The following is a 23,012-nucleotide window of genomic DNA, read 5'->3' on the forward strand; positions in this document are numbered from 1 at the left end:
TCCAAGTGCTCATACGCATGGTTACAATGCGACATCTAGTTTCATATCATAACCAGTCAAGCCTATACACAGGTGCTCATTTTTCGAGTAAGGTACGCTGACTGGTGACTGTAGAGGAGAATGTTACCCACAATTCCATCGTACATGTGTGGATGAAAGCAAAAACTATCAGCTCAGTTGTAATAACATGAAAATAAACGAAGCACAAAATTTGTGGTTGTAGAACAAACCATCACTCATTAATCGAAGATTTTTGCTCCTTATGTGAATTGCTTGTTAACCAAAGTTCCACTGCATATAAAATTGATTTTGTGTGTGTGTGTATGCTCTCTCTACAAATCTAAAATTTTAGACGGATTGTCATCAAATTTTACATACATACCAAACAGGACTCAACTTGAACAGTAGGCTACTTTAAAAGTTTCTCAGCAGGGAAAATGACCCAAATGGGCAAAAACCGTCAGGCAACAATGGTTCCTGGGCCTCAACAATCAATTTTGGAATTTTACTTTGGTTACTGCGGTTTCATCCATTACAATGGTTTGTCACTTCTTGGATGCTGCCAGTATTATGTTTATTCCCTTATAATGGTTTGTCACTTTTTCAATCCTACCAGTAATTGAAGAGAACCTGCGCAGTGCTGGGTATTGTAGTTAATGGTAATATAAGTCTATTTTAGTTCTAGAATTTTGAAAAATTCTTAAGCTTAAAAAAATGTCTGTATTGAAACAAGATAATTTTTTTCTCATCCGAGAAGTTGTTCGGCGATTTTCGAAAGAAAAAAAATCAAATTAAATTCTGTATAGTCAAGTTTTTAAATAACTGAATACTGCAAAAATAAAACTCTGATAGACTCTACAGTAAACATTATTCATTGTGTGACTAAAATGGAGGAAGGAAAACACAGAACAATAACAAAAAAAACTTGATTTCAACAGTGGAATGTCACGCTATCCTATAGCACAAGTTCATTCACATCGCACATATATCTTTCTCATAAATCTCAGCTAAACATCAAAAGACCACTAATAACCTTGATTAAGAATGAAGAAGCATATCATATGTTTGCTGAACTGATGGAGCAACATCCATAGCACGAGACTTCAGGGAAAGCTAAAAAAAAAAAAAATTATGTTACATTCTTTACACTTACTAAAGCTACTCGTATTTAACTATTATTGAATCCTAAAGGGGTTCAATTTGAGCATTTATACTCTTGTTGGTTAAGTGTAAACCATGTGTTGTATGTGGTAAATTAAAAGTTTTTTTTACCTAGTTGACACTATTTTGATGTTATATATATATAATATATATATATATATATATATATAACATGATATATGATGTTATATATATATATAATATATATATAACATCAAAATAGTGTCAACTAGGTAAAAAAAACTTTTAATTTACCACATACAACACATGGTTTACACTTAACCAACAAGAGTATAAATGCTCAAATTGAACCCCTTTAGGATTCAAGAATGAAACAACTGAACTCTATGATTAGATGAATTTTTATGAGAAGCTTTAAAACTAGTTACTAGTACTACCTACTTACACTGATGGTAATTGACAGTGTAATGATATATAGTCACTATTATAGTATCTATTAGGCTTAGACCTTTTACTTAAGAGCACTACTGCACCACCAAATTGTTTTGAATGCTTGTATAAGATTTTGTAATCATGATATATTTGCTCTACACCACAATAAGAAAAATCTTATTAAAAGATTGAAATTACACTGATTTCAGGTCAAGCATGTGTTGCCATATGAGCAGTTTCTCCGATAGACACAGATGGTGCCAGTGACATGAAAAGATTCCTTATATGAAGACATACATTTATAAAGCACATTATATGCTTTGCAAAGTAAATTGTATAATATATTTTTAATATCACCCCTGTGATATTGAAGTGGATGCATACTTCTTGAATGGGGGTCGGGAATCACAAAGGTTTGTGTATAGTGAAGGGGAGATGCCCACCTCAATCCTCTTGCCTTGCCATTAATAATTTTTTTTTTACAGAATGGAGAGACACTGTATGTATTTGCCTATGCCCTGGGTTCAGAAAATTCTACAATGAACTCATGAACACTTTCTTTTTTTGCTCGTTGTATAATTGGTAACAATTTTATAACCGAATAAACAGTATTCTATGCCAAAGATAAGCTCTAATAAAAACTAATATGCAGAAATAAAAAATTCAAAATGTAAATGTGTAAATTGGAAACAAAACTCAACCACTGTTACCGTAAAAGATGGTAAACCAGGCTGAATCTTGACCTCAGCCAAGACCCAAATACCATTCGTCAGTTTTAATGATTGGTATAACATATCCTGACCATCCACATTGCGCTTTGCGATCGTGAAAATGTTGTTGTTCTGCAGTTTCTGCGACACTTGATCTGTGAAGGAATATTATAAACAATTATACAGTGTACATTCAGTAACTAAAAACTGAGGAAAAACAATTTAAAGCATCAACATTTCTCATATAGTTTCTCAATACAATGAAGACTCCAGAATCCAAACTGATCTAAAATTTCTATAGTTTTTCAAATCAAATTTATGCACATTTTGACCTGAAAAACGGCTTTTTAAAAAAAATGTCATCCTCACATATTTCCAAGAGATCTGTACGGTCTATCCAGGGGGACAGATCATTCAGTTAGTAGACATCTATGTCAGAACCAGGATTTGAACCCAGACCTGCACAGTCAGAGGCTGGCTCCCTAACCACTCGGCTGCTTTTATAATCCTTATTTTCTCTTTTTATTCCATCCATCTTAGAATTATATTAAAATTTGATATTTAACTAATATGAACTATTCTCAACAACGAGGAGTATATGGGAAAATGATTCTGTCATACAAAATAAGGATGTGTGGTCATCACCCATCAACTCATAACTTTGGATCTACACCTATTAATTAAGTGAAGAGACTAAATTGTTTTATGTTTAAAAATATTACAGCCTCAAATGATTTGAACTTAGACTGTTAGATAAGAAAGTGATGGAGAACGAAAGAAAAGTGATGGTCACGATCAATAGATGAGAAAATGAACATGAAACTTGATTTTGAATCAAAGAAAATTGAAAATTTCTTTGAATATGTCAAGGAAATATCGATGAAGAAAATGGTCCTAATCTGTAAACTGCGTAATATACATTCAATTACAATAGACCCTCAACTATCCGGCTTAGTTAAAAAATAATAATTTTCTAACAAAAATGACGAAAAATTTACTTTGCCTAATTGTTGCAAATGTACAATCATTTATCAATAAAATAAATTAAAATTTTACATATTTTTGTAAGAATTGAACTTGAAATAAGTTTTACATTAATATTTTATTTCAGAACTTTTCCATGGTATATTTGTGGTCAGAACTATTGAAAATGTGACACCACTGTAACTTTAACCCATCCACTTGTAAAGTACTGGCCTGTACTAAAAAGTCAAAAAATATGAATAACAGGTTGATACAAAAAGGCTGTATTTAATTGTATGGGGGGGGGGGGAAGAAGCGAGCATTTATAGAACTCTTGCATTTTTTTTAAAATTATTATCCGGTCTGCCCTTCCACCACATTAGACCGAATAGTTAAGAGTCTACTTACGGTACAGTCAAACCTCGTTAGTGCATCACCCGGTTAACACGTCACTCCGCTTAACGGGTCACTTTTTGGAAGTCCCAATTGTCCTAGAGCAGGAATTGGCACAGATATGGCTTACTCCGTTTAACGAGTAACTCCGCTTACTAAGTCATATTTTTGCTCTCCCAAGAGTGACTCATTAACGAGGTTTGACTGTATATGCATAAATTGGAAAATGAACATTTAATTTCCTTCCAAATGAACATGAAGTGAAGTTGCTCAGAAAAGAAAGACATCTCTCTCCAGGTCCTTTTAACCAAAGTCAATGAAAAAGCTGGATCGCTAACGAGTAAAAACACTGTGTGTGTGTGTGTGGGGGGGGGGGGGGGGTTTCAGGGATTAAACATTTGTGTGCCATTTCCCAAAAATCAGGTGTTTAACATGATATAGTGCATCAGTGACATCCATTATTAAAGATTGATTCCTGATGATTGCCAATAAAAAGTGAGAAAACAGCTTCTTTGAACCAGTGGGTTGAGTGTCGAGTTGCTTATAAAACAGGCAGTTTGATTCAAAATCTGGGCACCCATATGCCCAGAAAAAGAAAAAAAAAAATCAGTAAAGTCTGTTTCACCCCCTTTAAGTACGCTAAAAAATTCATCCTTGTTTTTCCTTTCAGCCGTCTCATTGTAATTTCATTTGCAGAACAATTAGGTTAAAACATTTATTAAAGAATCATTTGTTTACGAACTGCACCCTGTAATCTTTTTAGCAGTCACATTTCTTTTATTAGAAATTCAATTTTACATTTTTCCTGACCTTCAAACATTTCAACTGCTCAGTCATCAAACTATGCTCAATCATCCATAGATAATTTAGCAGTTGCAGGATTAAATATATCATTTACATACATACTGGTTTTAATGTAAGAAGTTTTGATTTGTCTAAAGCACATTTTTCATAGTAATTTGCATAATCAATTTGCAATAAATCAAACTCATAACTCAATTGAATATTTGTTTAAGTCAAAGTTTTCACTCAGGCTGTAAAACTTTTTTCATATTTTAGGTTTAAAATTTTCCCCTTAACTCAAAGTTTTCTTCCTTTAAGTTGAAGTTTTTGAGAGAAATTTGAAAAATAGCATTTAATAGAATTTAGCTGATTCATATGTCTGCTGACAAAAAGTGAATGACTTTCTCACGAAACAACGACAAAAAAGACGCCGTCGAAAACTTTTGACAGAAATTATCTTGTATACACTCACTTCACTTATAATTTGTTTCATTTGTACAACAATCATATATGCGTTCCTTTCCATGATACAATATGTACATCCAGTTTATTGCTAAATATCCTCATTCAATAACTAAATATGATTTAAATTAACTTATATTTTTGAATTTCTTCACCTCCAGTAGACTAATGTTTTACTAAGACAATATTTATAAATAGTACTGTTATTTTTATAAAAATCTTTATTTTTCCCACTCTGAAAATCGAAATATCTAATACGTTGAACTAAAAATAACTCAGTTTTTTTTGTCAGCTGCTGCACATTTTACTTAGAGATTTGACCGCAAAACTTGCAATTCACTTACCGGTGGTCATAATGACATTTTCGATAGTGTACTGAACTTCATTCTGAGCAGGTATATCTTTCCAAGTGGCTAAAAACACTCTCTTGTCCATCATTCCATCTTCTGCACATAGGACATGAAGTGGAGCTACGCAACTGAAGTAGAATACGTCCACATTGTTTTTCACAGCCACCTGCAAAAAATAAAGGAATAAAACGTTTGAGAAAAATATAAAGATGAAATTTGTAAAAAAATAAATCCATAGTAAATGAAACAAACTTTGCTAGTTTCAGAGAAACTAGACTTTGCCAGAAGAGCTGGTACAATGGAACTTCCACTACCCCTTTTAGAATCTGCATGCACATAAGTATAATACATAAATCGAGAAGCTATCCATATATAGAATAATACCCGCTGTATGCCTCTAGGGGCGGGACAGCAATATATATGATTGATACATAGAATAATACAACCATAAATACATTATGGGCATTGTATAGTATTTTATCGTGTATATATTGTTTATAATTTTTGTGATTGTGTTTTTAATTGGGTTGCTGTATTTTTGAAATATATGACATCCATATTTGTTATGGGCATCTTTTTCTCAGCCACCTCATTGGGCATTTTGCCTGTTGTGGCTTTGTATTTGTAAGTGAGGGTTGCTTTTTTAGCTTTATATATTCTTTCAGGAAGTTCAGCTCTAATTAAAAGGATTGTGTATGTGTTATCATCAAAGTCTAGGCTGAACTTCCTGAGGTTAAAAAAGAATATCTGCAGCAAGTAAAAACTAACGTTTGTTAGTACAGGGTCTGAAAGGGATATAAACACCCAGTTAGCAAATAACTCATATTAATTTTTCCAAGTAAACTTGCCAGATCCCAATGACAGCCGGCAAAGGCCATTGCGAGGACCACCTCTTATTAATAGACATTTCCAAATCAGTCTTGAAGAATTTGATTAATTTATAGTAGCCACTTGTTACTTCACAATCTGTTATATTGTTAAATACTTTGCTCTTTTACAAAAAAGCACTTAAAATTGAATTGACATTAGAATTTAAAAGTCATCAGGTTATATCACAATTTTCAGTACCTCCCAAAATGTGATAATGAGGGGTTACTGTATTTCAATACAAAAATCAGAGAAACTTTTATTGCGGATATTAAAACAAGGCAACCCAATGTCATTTTATGTACAGGAAATATAGGCTTACCAAAATCTGGGTTGCATTTTTATTATCAGGCCCACCTACTTATATCACGTTATTTTGCCTTGTTTGATTTCTAGTAGTAGTTTAGTAGGAAACTTCAAGATAAAAATATAAGCTAGGGAAGCTGTGATTTGTACAGAGCATTTTGACTTCAAAAACTGAACCCAATCTTGGCATGTCACTAGAAAATTATTATCTGCCATGTTCAGTGCACCACCATTTCAATACTCCCACTCTTTTTCACTACCGATATTCAGTTTTGCACAGCTAGTAATGACCAGCATCATGCACTGCTAAATTTATGTGCACACTGGGTTTTTTAATTTAAAACTTATTAATACATGGTTCCATAGCTGCCAACTTTTGAAAATGAAAATTCGGGAGATTTTCGAGCAAACCCGTATTTTATGCTAAAACCACTCCCTAATAAATACAATAGGGATTTTTCCAAATAAAATAGGGATTTTCCAAACATAAAAGTTAAAGCGTAGGGAATAAAATCCCTACTGAAGTCAAATTGAAATAGGGATTTTTTTACACACATGGAAGTTAAACCCTTGGGAATAAAATTCCTAAGCAAAAAAACAAGTGAAATTGGAGGCCAAAACTTCAATGATGTAAAAATAAATATTGTGTTCAATCAGAAACGCCGTGAACGAACATTCTGCGCGAATGACCCCAAAATCATCGGAAGATGAAGGAAAACACCGTCAATTTTTGAAGAACACTGACTTTTTGTGACACTTGCTTTTTTCATTTCACGAGTGATGATGGCAGTCTTTCCATGACCGATGTTTATGTCCGTAACACAACTTGTACGAAAAGGAAAAGTCGGCCCTCTTCTGGAACGTTTGATGAAAGGAAATTTATCGGAATAATTATCTTTAAAATTGATTAAATATGTTTTTGCTTATCATTATGCATGCTTTGTTATATCGCACGTACGTACTTCAACAAAAGAAATTTTGACCATATGCGCGTCACTAGAATCTTCAATTATTATCCAGGACTATTGGCTGCTAAGCCATTTCCCTGCACGATAAGACAAACAACTTTCTTGTTACCATCAGAGGGTTTGTAAAACTTCCTTAAAAAGGGAATTTCCCCATTTACGACGTGTGACGTCATTTCGAAAGGGGAAAAAAAAGATGCTTCATGCCCCACAAGAAATTCCTTAGGGATTTTTTTTATAAGCGGGGATTTTTTTTAATGAAGTAGGGAATTTTAAGGGACAATTAGGGATTTTTGTGATTTTTGTAAAAATTCGGGAGATTTAAGAACTTTTCGGGAGGTCGAGCGATGAAGCTAAAATTCGGGAGATTCCCGAAAAATTCGGGAGACTTGGCAGCTATGTGGTTCCCAGCAAAATCTTCTTGATCCCTGACCAAAACTGTTGAAGAAACAATGAGTTGAGAAATCTTAAGTTTTTTCAAATTTTTTCAAAACTCATTCTTTTGCTTAAGTTCATTAAGTATTTGAATATTTCTCTGACTATTACTAAATATTTTAAACTTTCCTTCACCATTTTTCATTCCCTGACTTCCAGATCACTGTGAACCTAATAGGAAAAACCATCCTAAGAAGATCATGCACTTGAACTTCAGCTAGAATTGTACATCAAATTAGGAATAAAAATGTTTCATTCACCTGCAGGTTTGTGAGTGGCTCCATTTTTTGCACTGGACCCACAGTATTAAGAGGCAAACTAACTTCAGCAGATGCATTCGGTAACAATGGAACAGGCACTTGCAGAGGCTGTGCTGGGGATAAACCAAAGCTAAAAAAAGAATCAAAAACAGTGATTGCTTGGAAACAAACTCAAAAAACATAGCTTACAAATTTTTTGCTGAAAAAAATTCAAGAATGTTATATAATCATGAGTTTGGATCTTAATTGACATCAAAATTACCAGATTTCATTTAATTGTGAGGATATTTAAGCACTTAATTGCATGTTATAAAACAACCCCTTTTTCTCCTTTAAAAGAAAAAAAAAACACCTGTTTTTGTTGAACTGAATAGCAAAAGATCCCATGGCCTGCATAGCCTTGTTTGAGAACGTCATTTCCATGGAAATCTGGTTGTTTGAACGAGTGAATGACCCACTAATTTCAAGACCTTTACCACGTGCAGCTGGTAGCCAAATCTACGACCACAAAGTTATTGAAATAAATTTGATGTAAATAAACAGAATTAAATGGCAATTACAAAAAAAGTCATTAAAATTGTCTATGTACAATAAAATAAACAGTTTATACGGTGAGACAATTTTTCACAGACACAGCAGACTATTACCTGTTTTGGAGGCATGAAAAATACAGGTGGTGAACTAACTCCAAACAACTCCCCAAGAAGACCTGCAGTTCCAGCAACAGGTGGAATAGCTACTGGTGGCACTTCAGTACTACTACCAGTGTCACCTCTTACTTGCACATCATTCAACTGAAATAAAAGTAATATTGAGGCATTCAAACTTAATACATTTTAAATTCATTTAAATGATACAGTACTTATTATTGAAATTTTTTTTTTTTCATTTGCAGAAACAAACACAAAATATTCTTAAAAGACAAAACCACATAGAAAGGACAAGACATGAACATTATGGTGGAACGAAAAAGGATGTTTTTCACGTTTTTTTGGAAATTGATGTTGCCTTAGTATTCAAAAGATGCCTTTCAAAGTTTTATGGCATTATACCAAAATCTAGGAAAATATTTTAATATCTTAAGGTTCTTAAAGGTTGAGCAAAAAGACTAAGCGCACATTATAATCTTTTTAAACATTATATATGTATAATAAACCCTTTATGGAGGGTGGGGACAAAACTATAACCATGTTCCAAATTATAAAAACAAAAAAAAAATAGTTTGATGATATAGGTGTTAGAAGAATGATAACAGAGGAAGCAATAGACACGGTTATTACATTTCACTTTTTTGCAAAAGAGTCAATTTTTTTTTCAAATGATGGAAGAGTACTTGATTTTATTCTGGCTTGAATGAAGCCTTCGTGACTCTCGATTGTTGATACAGCAAGAGATACTTCAGTTACGAGTCGTATGCACCGTTCAACTGCTTGTGTGACAAGGAAAATTTGGTATAGACGGAAAAGCAGGTTCAGATAATTTTTGTGGGTCCAGTTCCTGATTTTTTATAATAGGTGGTTCAGTCACTCGCACTTGATCACATGCAATTATTTCAGAATAGTGCTTAGCAGAAAAGTTTATTTTCGTAACATGGAATGTACGGATTTCTGCTTCTGATAATCCTTCATTTCTAATTTTTGGAATTCTCTTCATTCCCAGTTCTTTGCCCGTACTATTTCCACAAGATATCTCCGATCTGCACTTAAATCACTGTTGTCACTGTCCATTATTGGAAGGTACGAGATTGTAAAATTGTGAAACATTACCTATTGTGAAATTTAAACCAAACTTTTTCCGATATCACCTTGAAGCCTGTGTGGACTGAATCCATCTAGATGCTTCACAAGATGCCTTAGAGGTAACTCATTGAACTGAAAAAGACATAAGCCATTGCAAGGGATGGCCTATTTCTTTCTCTATTAATCTGATAACACCATTTTTATAACCAGTATTGGTAACAGTTCCGTCGCATCCGATCGCCATCAATTCTTTTATATCAAAATCTTACTTCAAAAAGTCTATGATTTATGACTTTATATCCCTTGCTCTACTGCTTCCTAGAGTTGTGTGACCAAGATAAATAGACCCGGGTTCCTGCAATATGATTATGTGTTCTTCAGATATGGTTCTTCTATGGAAAGAATAGCCTTCTTTGACATTAGCTAAGATTGTCTTTTCAACCATCAAAATATATTCCTCTCACATTTTGTTCTAGGAATTTTATCTTGCAAAAGAATTCTGTGATGCTCTTTCACGCTTTATTTTCATCCGGTCTATTGTAATATTTTGCTTCTCTTTCGTCAATAACCAAATATCTTCCAGCACAGCATTCGCAATAATTGCAGCTGATCGATCAGACACACCAGTTCGATCACAAGCAAGAGCAACATTTGGTAATTTTTTTTTTGTGAGGATGATGGCAGAACTTCAAAAGCAAATGAAGTACTTGCTTCGGCACTGATTGATGGACCAGCTTCAGGTACTGGTAGGTGCAAATGCTAACTTCAACGGCAAACTTTTGGCTCATATAGATCACTTTCCTCAGAATCGTTGGACATAGATGAGTTTTCTTCACACTTCCGCCGTTTCTTCTTGAAATGACTTTAAACGGGATACCATTTTCATTTTCCTTTGTTCTATTTTTCAATTTCTTCGTTGTTAGGACATTACTTGACCAATCACCATCTTGCGTGTACTTCTTTGATCTTGCAAGAAATCTCGCTTTAAATTTGGGACCTTTCTCAACTTGTCACACTTAGCCTTCAAAATCACATTTGCATGCTGCAATATCGAACAATTTCCATGCTTCGCACTGAAAAGGTTTCAAGTTCAACTTGAAAGTTTGAGAATCTTTCCTTGCTTTCATATTTTTCTGAAGATTCTTGTATTTACAGTAAAAGTCTTTGAAAATTTTACATATCCATTGCTGAGAAACCATAGGAATTAAAGCAGTTTTCCAAATATTTTCCATCTTTGGCACAATAGTTTCAAGAATGTCTGCAATAGCTGGATCTTTTCTTGATTGTTGCCTTCATATTGCATTGAGTCAGCAAATAACAAAGCATAACATCGGCATAGGTGGGCAAGACCAGAGAATCCAACTCTTTAGGGGATTTCCAAAAATGTCACAATAATAAAAGCTTCTGGTCGTCATTTTGACTGCTATACTCCCTCTCAGTTAAAGGGTAAGATTGCAGATGAATACTGAAAACAAGGGAAAAACATAGAGTTCACTGAACGAATCACGTGTTTAGGGGAATAGGAAAGCCTCCTCCGCAGTGTCAACACCTTCTAGAGCAAGAAGCCTTCGCTCGCGATTTTTCGATGCTGTGACGTCATCACACTCCGGCTTAAAACTCCGGCCTGTTTTTTTCCCGTCGATAGCTTTTCTTCCCTCTTCCCTGACCGCCATATTGACAAGTGACAACAGTAAGCACTCACGTGCACGCAGTTTTTTAGTGATAAATTTCTATTTTAAACATTTATTTTATTAATTTATGGACAAGGTAATAAACAATACTGTTGCACAAGCCCTTTTTAAAGAATAAGTTGGAGAAAACAACAGCTAATCCGGCCACCAGCGAGCTTCGTGGAAAGAAGTATAGGCCTATCTGTACAGCTGCATATAAAATCACACAGGTTAGTTCATTTTTTACTATTACATGAAATGCATTGATGAATATTCTTTAATATTATTGTTGCAAACATAGTTAATTTCATAATCCCAATTTTCATAAACTCAGTGCTTTACATAGGGATAGGGCTTTATTAAGTTAATTGATAATTGGCACTGTGCTATTTGAATCTTTTTTTTTTTTTTATGTTATCCTTAAACGTAAGAAGTTTTTGAAGAATAAACAGTTTTTGGGAATTTAGAATAATTACAGAAAATATATTTCATTTGTCGCCACCTCACATCCAGGAGCCGGGGTTCTATAAAATTTTTAGTGGATCCCACTCTAATATTTCTCATTGGAGCCTTTGTGATGGAACTTCAAATAATTACGTGATAGGAAATATTTTATTTCATGCCCCCTCCTGAAACTGGGTCCCTTGGTAAGATCTGCCAGGGTCAAAGCAATGAAAATTCTAAATTTTTTTTAATGTTATAATTTTGCTAAATTTCACAAATTTTGAAAAAATTCAAACGTCCAATGATGCTTTTATTTCATGTCAATAGGTGTGTATGACTTGGACAGTATCATGGGATGAGACCAGAATCATGTGAATTTGCTGAGCGCCCAAGAAGAGTGAGGACTGGATAGAACCACCAGACCAGAATCAAAGTTTTCCCACTGGCCAGCTCCATAAGGGCTGACTGTGGGACTACAGACGGGCCCAGATAGGCCTATGAAGAAGGGGAGATATGTGTTTTGTGCAAGTGTATGGATGTGTGTGAAAGAGAAAAGTTGATAATTTCGGGATTAAATGGGCCTGTTCGGTCATTGCTAATGAAAATTTTAGCCTTGGAAAAAAAAAACATGCCACCACAACATTTGAGCCTTTTCCTAAGGAGAGAAACAGTTCAAGAAAAATTATGATACAGTGGTCATTTACATGCGAGTTCAAAGCAAGCTCTGTATAACTCATTTTCTAGGTAAAGATATCATTTTTTGCAAAAACCTTAATTTGCAGTGAAACCAAGCAGGCACCACCATCACCAGTCAAATCACAAAGTTTGTAAAGATGTTATACAATAGTCACTCAAATATCAGTCAAACAAACCCTATTCGCCAGGGTGATTTTTTTTTTTTTAATTTTTGATATAAATATGATTAGTGCACACATCTATATTGGGATTACAATGTAATGTAGAAATAAAATAACTTCAAAGGTAAGTGTAAAATATGTGTCTAAAGTTTTATATCAAGAAATATTCAAGTAATGATGCACAGTTTTTAAAATTTCATGAATTTTCTCTTAAAATTAAATGAGTGTTGAAATATTTATAGAATAACTAAGAAGACAAAGTGTTTCATTATAAATGTGTGAATTTATGTAATGAAGCCCCTCTGAAACACTATTCCAACCATATTACCTGTTATAATGCCAAAATTCTTTGGGACGGGTGGTGGAATTATATCTGGGCTAGACTATTAGGTTAAAAAAATGTCAATTTATTTTTCCATATAAATTAAGATTCCTCAATACACAAAACAAAAAATATTTGAGTGATGATTATATTGATACCAACGTGGGAGTAGTGTATAATCATAGAATATTAACTAGAATTTTTCCCATGTCTATATAAATTTGGTCAGATACATAGTTTACCTGTCTTGAACATATATGGCTCATTGCTTCATAATGTAATTCTCAAAATTGTGTGATCCACTTTGGATGTTATTGGCTTTATTGGTGTAGCCATCGCAACTGATAATTAATTGCACTAATAACAAAATACTGGGTTTGTCTATTAGTCCCCATATAAATTTCCATGTTCATCCTTGCCCTTCAACATACACGGCCAGACCATTTTTGCCCTGATAGTGTATCTGATTAAAATTATCAGAAAAGCTGGCTGTATTAAAAAACTGAGGGTTTTTTTTTCAAATAGAATTTCGTCCCGCCTATAAATTTCGTGAGGTTCATGTTTTAGCCTTCTTGAACATAGATCACATGTTGCTTCATAATATAATTCTTAAAATTAATCTACGTTTGTCAGTGATTGGTACAGAAGGGGCATTTTCGAAATAGACTTGCAGTGCGTCATGATGAACAACTTTGAGTTCTTTAGAAATTACAAAATACTGTGTTAATGAATTGGGTTTTCCATGTTTTAACTGGAAAATATATACAAATACGTATTCAAAAGCCAGGTTTGGGAAATATAGACAGGTACTAACAATATATCTTTGAGGTAAGTTTTAGTATGTGGGAGGGGGTAATTTTCTGTGGAGTTTTTTGTGACGTATTTCTAAAGAACCTTCAAATAAAAATGCACTTTTAAAGGAAAATTATTGTCAATAAATTTTATGCAAAAAAGAAAAGTGACATTTTCAAAAAAGCACTATTTTTGATTTTTACTATTTTAATCTAGAGATATGAGGTGAGAATATTCTCAGAGAATGAGAATATTATCAATATTATCCTGGATGTAAAAATTGGAGAATAATCGAGAATATTCATTTTTCTTTTAAATTAAATTTTTTTTTTACTAACATTGTTTATATTGTGAAATGTAAATCAGTTTTCTTTGCCCGAAACATTTACAACAAAACAGTTTTTGGTATAGTCACCCCCCAACGATAACTTTTAGTTCTAGAATATTCTCAGATCATAGTGAGATGTTTCAAAAGTTTGGTTATATATAAAGATTTCAGAAACCTTAAAAAATTATTTTAGAATTAGTTATATTTTTAGAAATAAGTTCACAACAAAAGAAATTAAATGAAAGTTGATTGATAAAGGAAGCTATTCTTCCCACTTTCATTCTAAGAAGATACAGAACTCTTTTCTTCAATGCACATAAACTTAAATTCTGTATCACTCAGTTCTTTTAAAAGTTGTGCAATTCAGCTCTGTTGGTTTAATTTTCTTGCTTTCAATTTTTCATTTGTGGTCTACAAACTTCAACATTCCCATCTTGACGGGAAGAGAGACGGGGACAGAAAATATTCTCTCAAAGGACAACTATTATAAATTACAAGAGAATATTCTCAAGTTATTTATCAAGATTATTATAATACATGTTATTACATATATTCTTGATACTCTCTGGAAAGATTTTGGTTACTGAAGAATATTCTCTCTGCAAGCACTATTATTAATAACTTCAGAATAATTATTTTCTACATGAAAATCCCCAGTAATTTATGAAAGTTCTTCCAGAGAGTGCTCTCAAGGATATTATATGTAACTATATATTATAAATAACAAGAGAATATTCTCATCAAGAACTTATATAAGTCTCAAGTTATTTATTATATTTATTTCACGAAAAGTTCTTTTTACATATTTATTTTTTTTATAAATGACTTAAAATATATATTGTATGTGTTGAGAAATAAAGGATACTATATAGTTGAATTGGTCTCAATTTTCTTTTGGTATTCAATGGATATTTTTTTGGTTAAAGTCAACAGAAATGAAGTTCTGAAAAATTAATGCTCTTGGGGAAGTTTTGAGGTCAAGAGGTAATTTTTTTTAAATATTAAGTTTTTATCAAAACTCTGGCCCTAATTGATACTTGGAAATAATGAATTATAAGTATAAACTTGTCTATTCGAGTGCAAGTCTTTAATAATTTGGCATCTTTTTTTATATAACATTAAGAAAAAATATAGCAACATGGGTCGATGTGTTATAACACATCGGCGTTAGTGTGGTGCTGGAAAACGATCTTACAGGGAAGATGGGTTTCGTAGGACGGAATTCGATGACGTCACGAATCTCGGGGGCAGGCCTTCTGCTTTAGAAGGTATTGGCAGTGTCATGTTACAGAATTCCACATGTGCCTAAAACTTTAGGGGCGATGAGGAACCTCAAGAAATTTGAATTTGGGGAAAAAAATTAGGAATGGCATTTCTTCACATAAACACATATTTTAAATTCTATTACAATGGCGATTGCAAAAAAAAAAATTCGTTCCACCCTAAATGAACATATAATAATCATATTGGACCCCAAGGGATACAATGTCCTTCCAGGCAGCCCTATGAATTAAATTATATTTTGCCACAACTTTCTAAGAACCGTATGTTATGCTTTTATAAATGTTATGTAATAAGATATGAATATTTTAAAAAGTTTTGCACTGTAAAAATTTCGGAATTTTTTTTTTTCTATGGAATATAAATATACCTTTCCGTTTCACAATACTATTCATATACACATATAAATACTCTCATCAAGACAATATATTTATCCATCTTTTGTTAAAACATATTTAAAGTCATTGCTCTTTATACACTCACTGGCGAGAAAAATCAAGCGTTTGCTGTCCTGTGAAAGATATTCATATATATATACATATATATATATATATATATTTTTTTTCTCTCTTGAACGCGAAGTTACAGTTTATGGTATCAGCTGCCAATTCTTGAGACTGCCTTTTCTATCCACAGCTTTTTTTCTAGTGTTTACATTTTTCAGAATATAATCCCCACCATGCAATACCTCATTAAGATTAATCTAATAAACATAAAAAGTTAGAGCCTCTCTCAAACCTAAGTGTTTGTAAACAAAGGTGCCATTGCCAGATTTAATTTTATTTTGATTTAAACATAAGCATCTATTTAACCAAGTTTTTATTGCCATAGAAAATGTCTTTGGTTAATTATTTTTTTAAGCTCTTAAGCTGCACATATATTTGGAAATATACCTTTCTGCATACACAAGGGGGGAAAAATCCCACATTTTTCCTGTATCATAAATCAAAAAGTGATTCAGCAGACTATTATACTCATCTATTTACGATGGGAACAGTTTAAACATTTTTAAATGATTCGATTCTTTATATCATATGTCAGGATTGAACAAATCAAAAGACAAATATTAAAAATTTTTCTGTCAGATGACACCAAGTTCTTCAAGCCTATTTGGAAAAATTGCATACGAATTTCCATCTTTTAAAAACCATGGGGCTAAGTTGAAAAGACCATTTAAAAAAAAACCATAGAAAATCTTCAACGAAATTCACATATTTTATGACTGTCACTTAACAGTCAGAAAATAAATAAAAGTACTCAAACAGACATATAGCTGCTTTGAGAATGGAAATCTGTGATATACAACAGATCGATCCACAATCACCATGCTCCAGAGGAGTTTGCATTATTCTAACAGAATCAGAAAACAAACATAAAAAAAGCTTGTAAGAGCGAATTTTAAGAAAATTGACAAAATCAACTCTTAATATTGGAATTTGTTACCTACCAAAGTATCCAATCCACCTCCCAGTAAATCAACAGCTGCTGTATTAACAACTGGTGCAGCAGGTTGTGCTACTGCTGGTATACTGGCTGGTGCTGGTGCATTCAGATCTATGCTCAGCAAATCACCAATAAGTGTATCACTAGGTGGGATGACTGTTGGCTGTTCTGGCTGAGTTGCGCTAGGACTCCCACTAGCCACTGCTTCTTCTGAACTGTAAAATATATGTATTTACATACAAACTCTTAATTTTAACCACTTGCGTGATGGATTTTAAATTTTTTTCTGCACAGAATATGTCAGATATATGAATGGAATAAAAAAATACAAAAACCTATGACTAGGAATAGCAGACAATTACAGAAAATCATGTGTGCTTAATTTTTTAATTTGAAAATCTTAAAATATTTATTTTCTTACCTTTTTTGAAAAGCTTTTTTATTTCATTTTTTTTTAAATACTCTACCATGCGCTAAGAAACCGAAAATAGACAAATAATGCTGCAAATGCCCAAGTTTGAGTAAAAACAAGTAGATCACCAAAACAACTTGTCGATCGAAAGCAGCTGAAGAATGTAAGGACAAAAGAGAAATCAACATACTAATGAAAATATATTTACAAGAGTTTCCACCTATTGTCATTAGTGTGCAGTATGCTATAGACACCCGAGTAAAAAAAACTTTCTAGAGGAAGAAAACCGGGGCAAATCAGAACAGAAGTGCAAGAGATTACGATGCCCGTACTGTGCTCGGGCAAGTCAATTTTGGGAGGAAGAGAATGCCTGTGTCAAAGACAGTAGGAAATATCAGGCAAGTAATTAATTTTCTACATAGCGTATATGCATGTTGTAATAATGTAAGCATGTTATATAGATATATATTCTTATGTATGAATCGTTTTGGGAAAGATAAAAGCAGCGTCAATTAGTTATTTATCTAAATTAATGTGCTTTTATTTTCAGTTCTACTTAAACCTTTGTGACTAAAAAGCCTATTGAAATATTTGGAATGAAAAAAACTCGCAAAAATTTATAACCATACACAACATAACTAGAATGAAACAGTGATACTTTGACTACCATGGCTTAACCATTAAGAAAATATCCAATACTGAAAAGATTGTTTTTCAAATGTTAAATAGTTATCTTATCGACTTGAAAGAAAATAATTTATGACATATGATAGAAACCACGAAACATAAAAAATGTTTATGAAGAAAAACATACGAGCTTTGCCTAGGTGGAAGAGATTTGCGAATCCCAAGTCTTCCTTCAACAAACGCAGAAGGTGGCTTATGGTATACAGATGCAAGACTGCTGATGTGACAGATAAGTTCATCAAGAAGTGATGGCTCTAATAAATCGGTCTCCTCCGAGATGAGTGGCTTCTCTGCCAAGACGACCTCTTTGGCAGCAGCTGGATCTGTGGATAAGAGACGCCAATAGATGAAACCTCGATCCCTCAGATCAGGATTGTCACTGTCTTGAGTTGCAAGACTCAGAACTTGCTGCACTAAATCTTGTGTTTCACTGGGACGCTTGAGGAATAACTTTACAATGGCAGTTAGAAGTTGTAATTGAACCTGCAGTAAAAAAATCCTTTTCATCACTTGGGGGGAAAAAAAAATCTGAAATCAAGGTGGCTGGAAAAAAAAAAACTGAAAAGGTAAAAAGCCGAGACATAAATAATAAAAAAATTAAAATGTATGTTTTATTAAAAAAACATTGAAGAGGCTTAAAAATATGGCTGTCATAACCTAAACACAGCAACCCAAAATTAGGAATAATTCAAAAAATAAAATAACTAAAGGTAACTAAATAGGGTTTTCATTCAAAAGTAATGGTAGCTTCTCTTCTTAGGCCCTCCTCACACGGTTAAACTAAAATCGAACCCCAGTTGCTGTTCTCCCTCACACGGTGATACTAAAAAAATATTCAAAGCCCCGGAAATTGTGTGTATACGAGTAAAAACAATAGTCTATAGTTCTTATTTTCCGGTACTATCTTGTTAACCGGGACAGGAAATATCAAAATTTATTTATTTATATTTAAATAAATATTACAAAGAAATAACTGAAATAGTTTCTATTATAAAAGTGAAATAGTTTCTATTATAAAAGTGAAATAGTTTCTATTATAAAAGTGAAATAGTTTCTATTATAAAAGTGAAATAGTTTCTATTATAAAAGTGAAATAGTTTCTATTATAAAAGTGAAATAGTTTCTATTATAAAAGTGAAATAGTTTCTATTATAAAAGTGAAATAGTTTCTATTATAAAAGTGAAATAGTTTCTATTATAAAAGTGAAATAGTTTCTATTATAAAAGTGAAATAGTTTCTATTATAAAAGTGAAATAGTTTCTATTATAAAAGTGAAATAGTTTCTATTATAAAAGTGAAATAGTTTCTATTATAAAAGTGAAATAGTTTCTATTATAAAAGTGAAATTACTACAGAATTTCAGCTCACAGGTAAATACGCAATTTTTTTATTCAAAATGATATTTTGAAATGAAAAGAAAATGGGAAAATTATATAATTTTTTAGTATAATTTTGTTTGCTTTGAGTGAGTTCAATAGAAAAAAAATTCGCAATAAAATGTCTGTTTTCCCTCAATAACGGTACGTATATGTTGGATTGATTATTATATAAAAAAGTTATTATTTATTAGTTAAAGTATTGTCACGTAGGATTTTGAGTAGTTTCATTAGATGAAACAGCAAAAGCTATGGTTCCGAGAAGCAAAAAATAAACTGTAGGCAAAACTACAGACAAACAACATGAATCATTGTTTACGTTTAAGGGAATGATTTTCCCCAAATAATCCCACACACAGATGTGCATGTACGTGACCTAAATTACAGACATTCCAGGGAAGGGGAAAAATCAGAGACCATCCCTATACGACACATGCTTGTTTTGGTACATGTTGTGAAAGTAGACTGTATTTTGAAAATTTCTGGAGGTGCTTACCCAGGGCCGTCTTTTAAAAGCATCTTGGGTCCCTGAGCCATGTTTTTTTTTTTCCAAGGCCCTACTTGGCAAATTCACTTGGTTACTCCTGAAATTTTTTACCAGATCTAATTTTCATGATGCCCCATCTTCTTTTGAAATTTCCCCCCCGGGGGAGGATGGGCCCATGTGTTTACTACAGACCTGTCATTTGGGGGGATCAGGGGGCTATTGATCCCCCACGGCTTTCCAAAATGCACTAGAAATGGTGTATATATACATACAGTGTGTATATGTTCTTTGCCCCCCCCCCCCCCCGGAAAAAGGTTGGAATGACAGGCCTGGTTTACTATTTCATTCAGTTTCATCATAGCCGGAGGAGCTCAAGCACCCACGGTAATTTGTGGCATGGATCCGAGCAACCCCAGAATTGATTCAGAAATTAAAATTTCCAATATAAAACTAAAGACAAGTCCACAGTTTCGAAACAATTCAGATGCCCCTGATTTCATTATAATTTAAAAATAGTATCAATTTAAATAAAGAAATCGTATTTACCTGCGAGCTGAAATTTGCCAAAATTTCATATCCTTTCAACTGATAATTTATTACATATAATATATATATACTCTGGATTGCTTTTCAATTTACTTGAATGACGAAAATATGAAGGAATGCTAGAGGCAGTTTCTTGGTTTCCTCAACAAAAGTTGGCGGCGACTAGCATGCCAGTTGCCAAGTGATTAAGTTGCGTTCGATATTTGGTTGCCAATTTCCTCGTACGAGGGTGTCTATTGAAATATGCGTGCCGGTTTTCTGGAAACGGTTTCTCTTATCAGTTGCCAGACTTTAGTTTCCTGTGTGAGGAGGACCTTACTCTTAAAAGGTTGTACAAATACATCACCTTTTTTTTTAATTAGCAGCTTCAATTGTCAATCATAAATTGAATCTATAAAATTGATTGAATAAAAAATTAAGTATCAAAAGAGAAATTCTGTATTCCCCAGAGTTAATAATCTACGTTAATAAATCCAACAGAATATTTGCAGAAAACTTTTTCAGATAGTGAATCAAACATTGAAAATTAAAGGTGGATATGCTCATTATAATGACCATTCCATTATAGCAGGTCCCAAATGTTTTCCTATATATTTCCATCATGTTAATTTTTTATCCAACATAATGACCGGTTGATATGATTCAATCTGATAAAATGACTTACCTCACGCATCTATTTTTTGTTAGCCTTTTCATAAAGAAACGGACAAAATCTGTCTCGAGTGTGTTTGATCATAATCTTTGATGCTTTTAGAAGAACGGATATGGACATATAGATGGTTTAAAGATAAAGCATTGTCACTTATATGGAAAAATCAATTGACCAGCACCATCAGAGGAACCGGGGCAACCCATAGCTAAGCACAAAGTGCTCATGCAAAACGATTGGATAGGGAATGTTGGTGTTTCTTCTATTTGCTTACCATTCTGTTCTATTTTCGCACATGGTGGCTCACTCCCTGTTCCCTCGTGGTAGATTTTTCATCTTATTTTAAATTTCAGGCAAGTGAACCTACTTATATGTTGAAATGAGTAACTTACAGCATTCAGCATGGCTAATTCATATAAACAGAGTGCTATTTATACCTCTACATCTCAAATTGAAAGTTTTGGCAGAAGTTGACTAGAAATTTAGGTTGAGAGCCAAAATAGCCAAATCATTTCCGGAGAAGCTAAATTTTATAATTAAAAAAAGTTCAGTATAACGACCCCCCCCCCCCACAATATAATGTCAGTTTTCGTGGAACAAAAGGTGTTATAACGAGCCTCAACTGTATATTAAAAGTTAATTTCACTCACTATGATCATTGATAATTACTTTATAAACATGTTCAAAGAATATTCATACTAGTAAATTACGTACTGAGCATCTAAATTTTAAATATTTTTATATAAACACATCTTTTAAAGCTGGTGCAGATTAATAAATATTTTTGCACCTGACTTTTTAAACTGGTCAAGACTTTTTTTTCTCATACATATCCCATCTCTAATCAGAGTATTGCCGTTCTTTTAATACACAAATGAATTTTTAAAATCACCTGCATTCATACATTATTACTTACAAAGTATTAGCCAGCATGCTGCAAAAGAGTGAGGGTGACCGACTTGCCGGGATATTAGATTTTGGAAAATTCTTAAATATCTAGTCTAATAATTGATTGAATCAACAGATTTGAATCTCTAAATTTTGGAGATTGTTTCCACAAACTGCTTTTAAGTACTTCTAGTTTCATTTGTTACCACAAATCTTGATTTATTAAAAATGTCAGATACTAAGGATATTTGTTCACGTAGATTATGTGAATTAAATGTGGAAGTATGAGTAGACAGAAGTGTTTTTGTATTCCTTGATTATGTGTGTAAGATAGGAATGAGCAGAGCAAAAAATTAAAGCACAAATTTCATTGCAAAATATAATTTAATTCGAGAGCAACAGCATATTTCTTCGTTTTTTGGACATGCAGAAGATACCAAAATGGGGTACCCATTTGGTACCAAATGGGTACCCCATTTCATGATGATTATCACTCTGAATTTTAAACAAACAAAAACCAAACTTGGCGGCTTGCCTAGTCTAATGAACAGGGCACCATACTAGCCTCCCCTACTTGTGGTCCTGCCTACAACTGTACAAATATTAAAGCGTTACACTTCACTTACAATTCGAAATACAGATGACACCACTAATTTCACACACAACACTAGATATGCATGCAGATGATTAGGCATACATCAGTTAGGGAAAGGTTATTGACTGAAGATCATTTATTGTGGATTAGGTATGTTTTCATTTGCAATTTTAATTGAAAAGGTGAAGTGATGAATTTTTTTGTTCATTTTTTAATTTAATAACATACAATAATTGAAAAAGAAAAGATGAGATAATGGGGAAATTATAAGGTCATATTTTCATGCTTTTTAGATCATAAACGCTTGCATATTTAAGATTTTTAGGTCATAGAAATCTAAGTTCTATTCATTATCATTTTTTAAGAGAGGCCCGGTGTGGCCACACTTGTCGCACCTCTGACGGAGACTCTGCTCAACTAAATTAATACTGAATGTGTATTAAAAGT

At 33.0% G+C, this 23,012-nt stretch overlaps 1 protein-coding gene across 1 annotated transcript in view; it reads right to left on the reverse strand.

The window, feature by feature from the left end:
- Nucleotides 1-851: 851 nt before the first annotated feature.
- The window catches only part of AP-1-2beta (adaptor protein complex 1/2, beta subunit), a 42,863-nt gene continuing 20,702 nt past the window's right edge, over nt 852-23,012 (reverse strand). Inside the window, exons 13-20 of the mRNA XM_089245218.1 lie at nt 18,151-18,506; nt 16,929-17,139; nt 8,696-8,842; nt 8,401-8,546; nt 8,049-8,178; nt 5,210-5,381; nt 2,265-2,419; nt 852-1,113 (exon numbers count right to left, since the gene is read on the reverse strand). Coding sequence (XP_089101344.1) covers nt 1,039-1,113; nt 2,265-2,419; nt 5,210-5,381; nt 8,049-8,178; nt 8,401-8,546; nt 8,696-8,842; nt 16,929-17,139; nt 18,151-18,506 — 1,392 coding nt within the window. The 3' untranslated portion in view covers nt 852-1,038. The remainder of the gene's footprint in view (nt 1,114-2,264; nt 2,420-5,209; nt 5,382-8,048; nt 8,179-8,400; nt 8,547-8,695; nt 8,843-16,928; nt 17,140-18,150; nt 18,507-23,012) is intronic.

This window comes from Pholcus phalangioides, unplaced genomic scaffold, assembly GCF_987345545.1.
Source record: "Pholcus phalangioides strain wild (caught in Gottingen) unplaced genomic scaffold, Ppha-v1.0 ptg000015l_1, whole genome shotgun sequence".
NCBI classification, from domain to species: Eukaryota; Metazoa; Arthropoda; class Arachnida; order Araneae; family Pholcidae; genus Pholcus; species Pholcus phalangioides.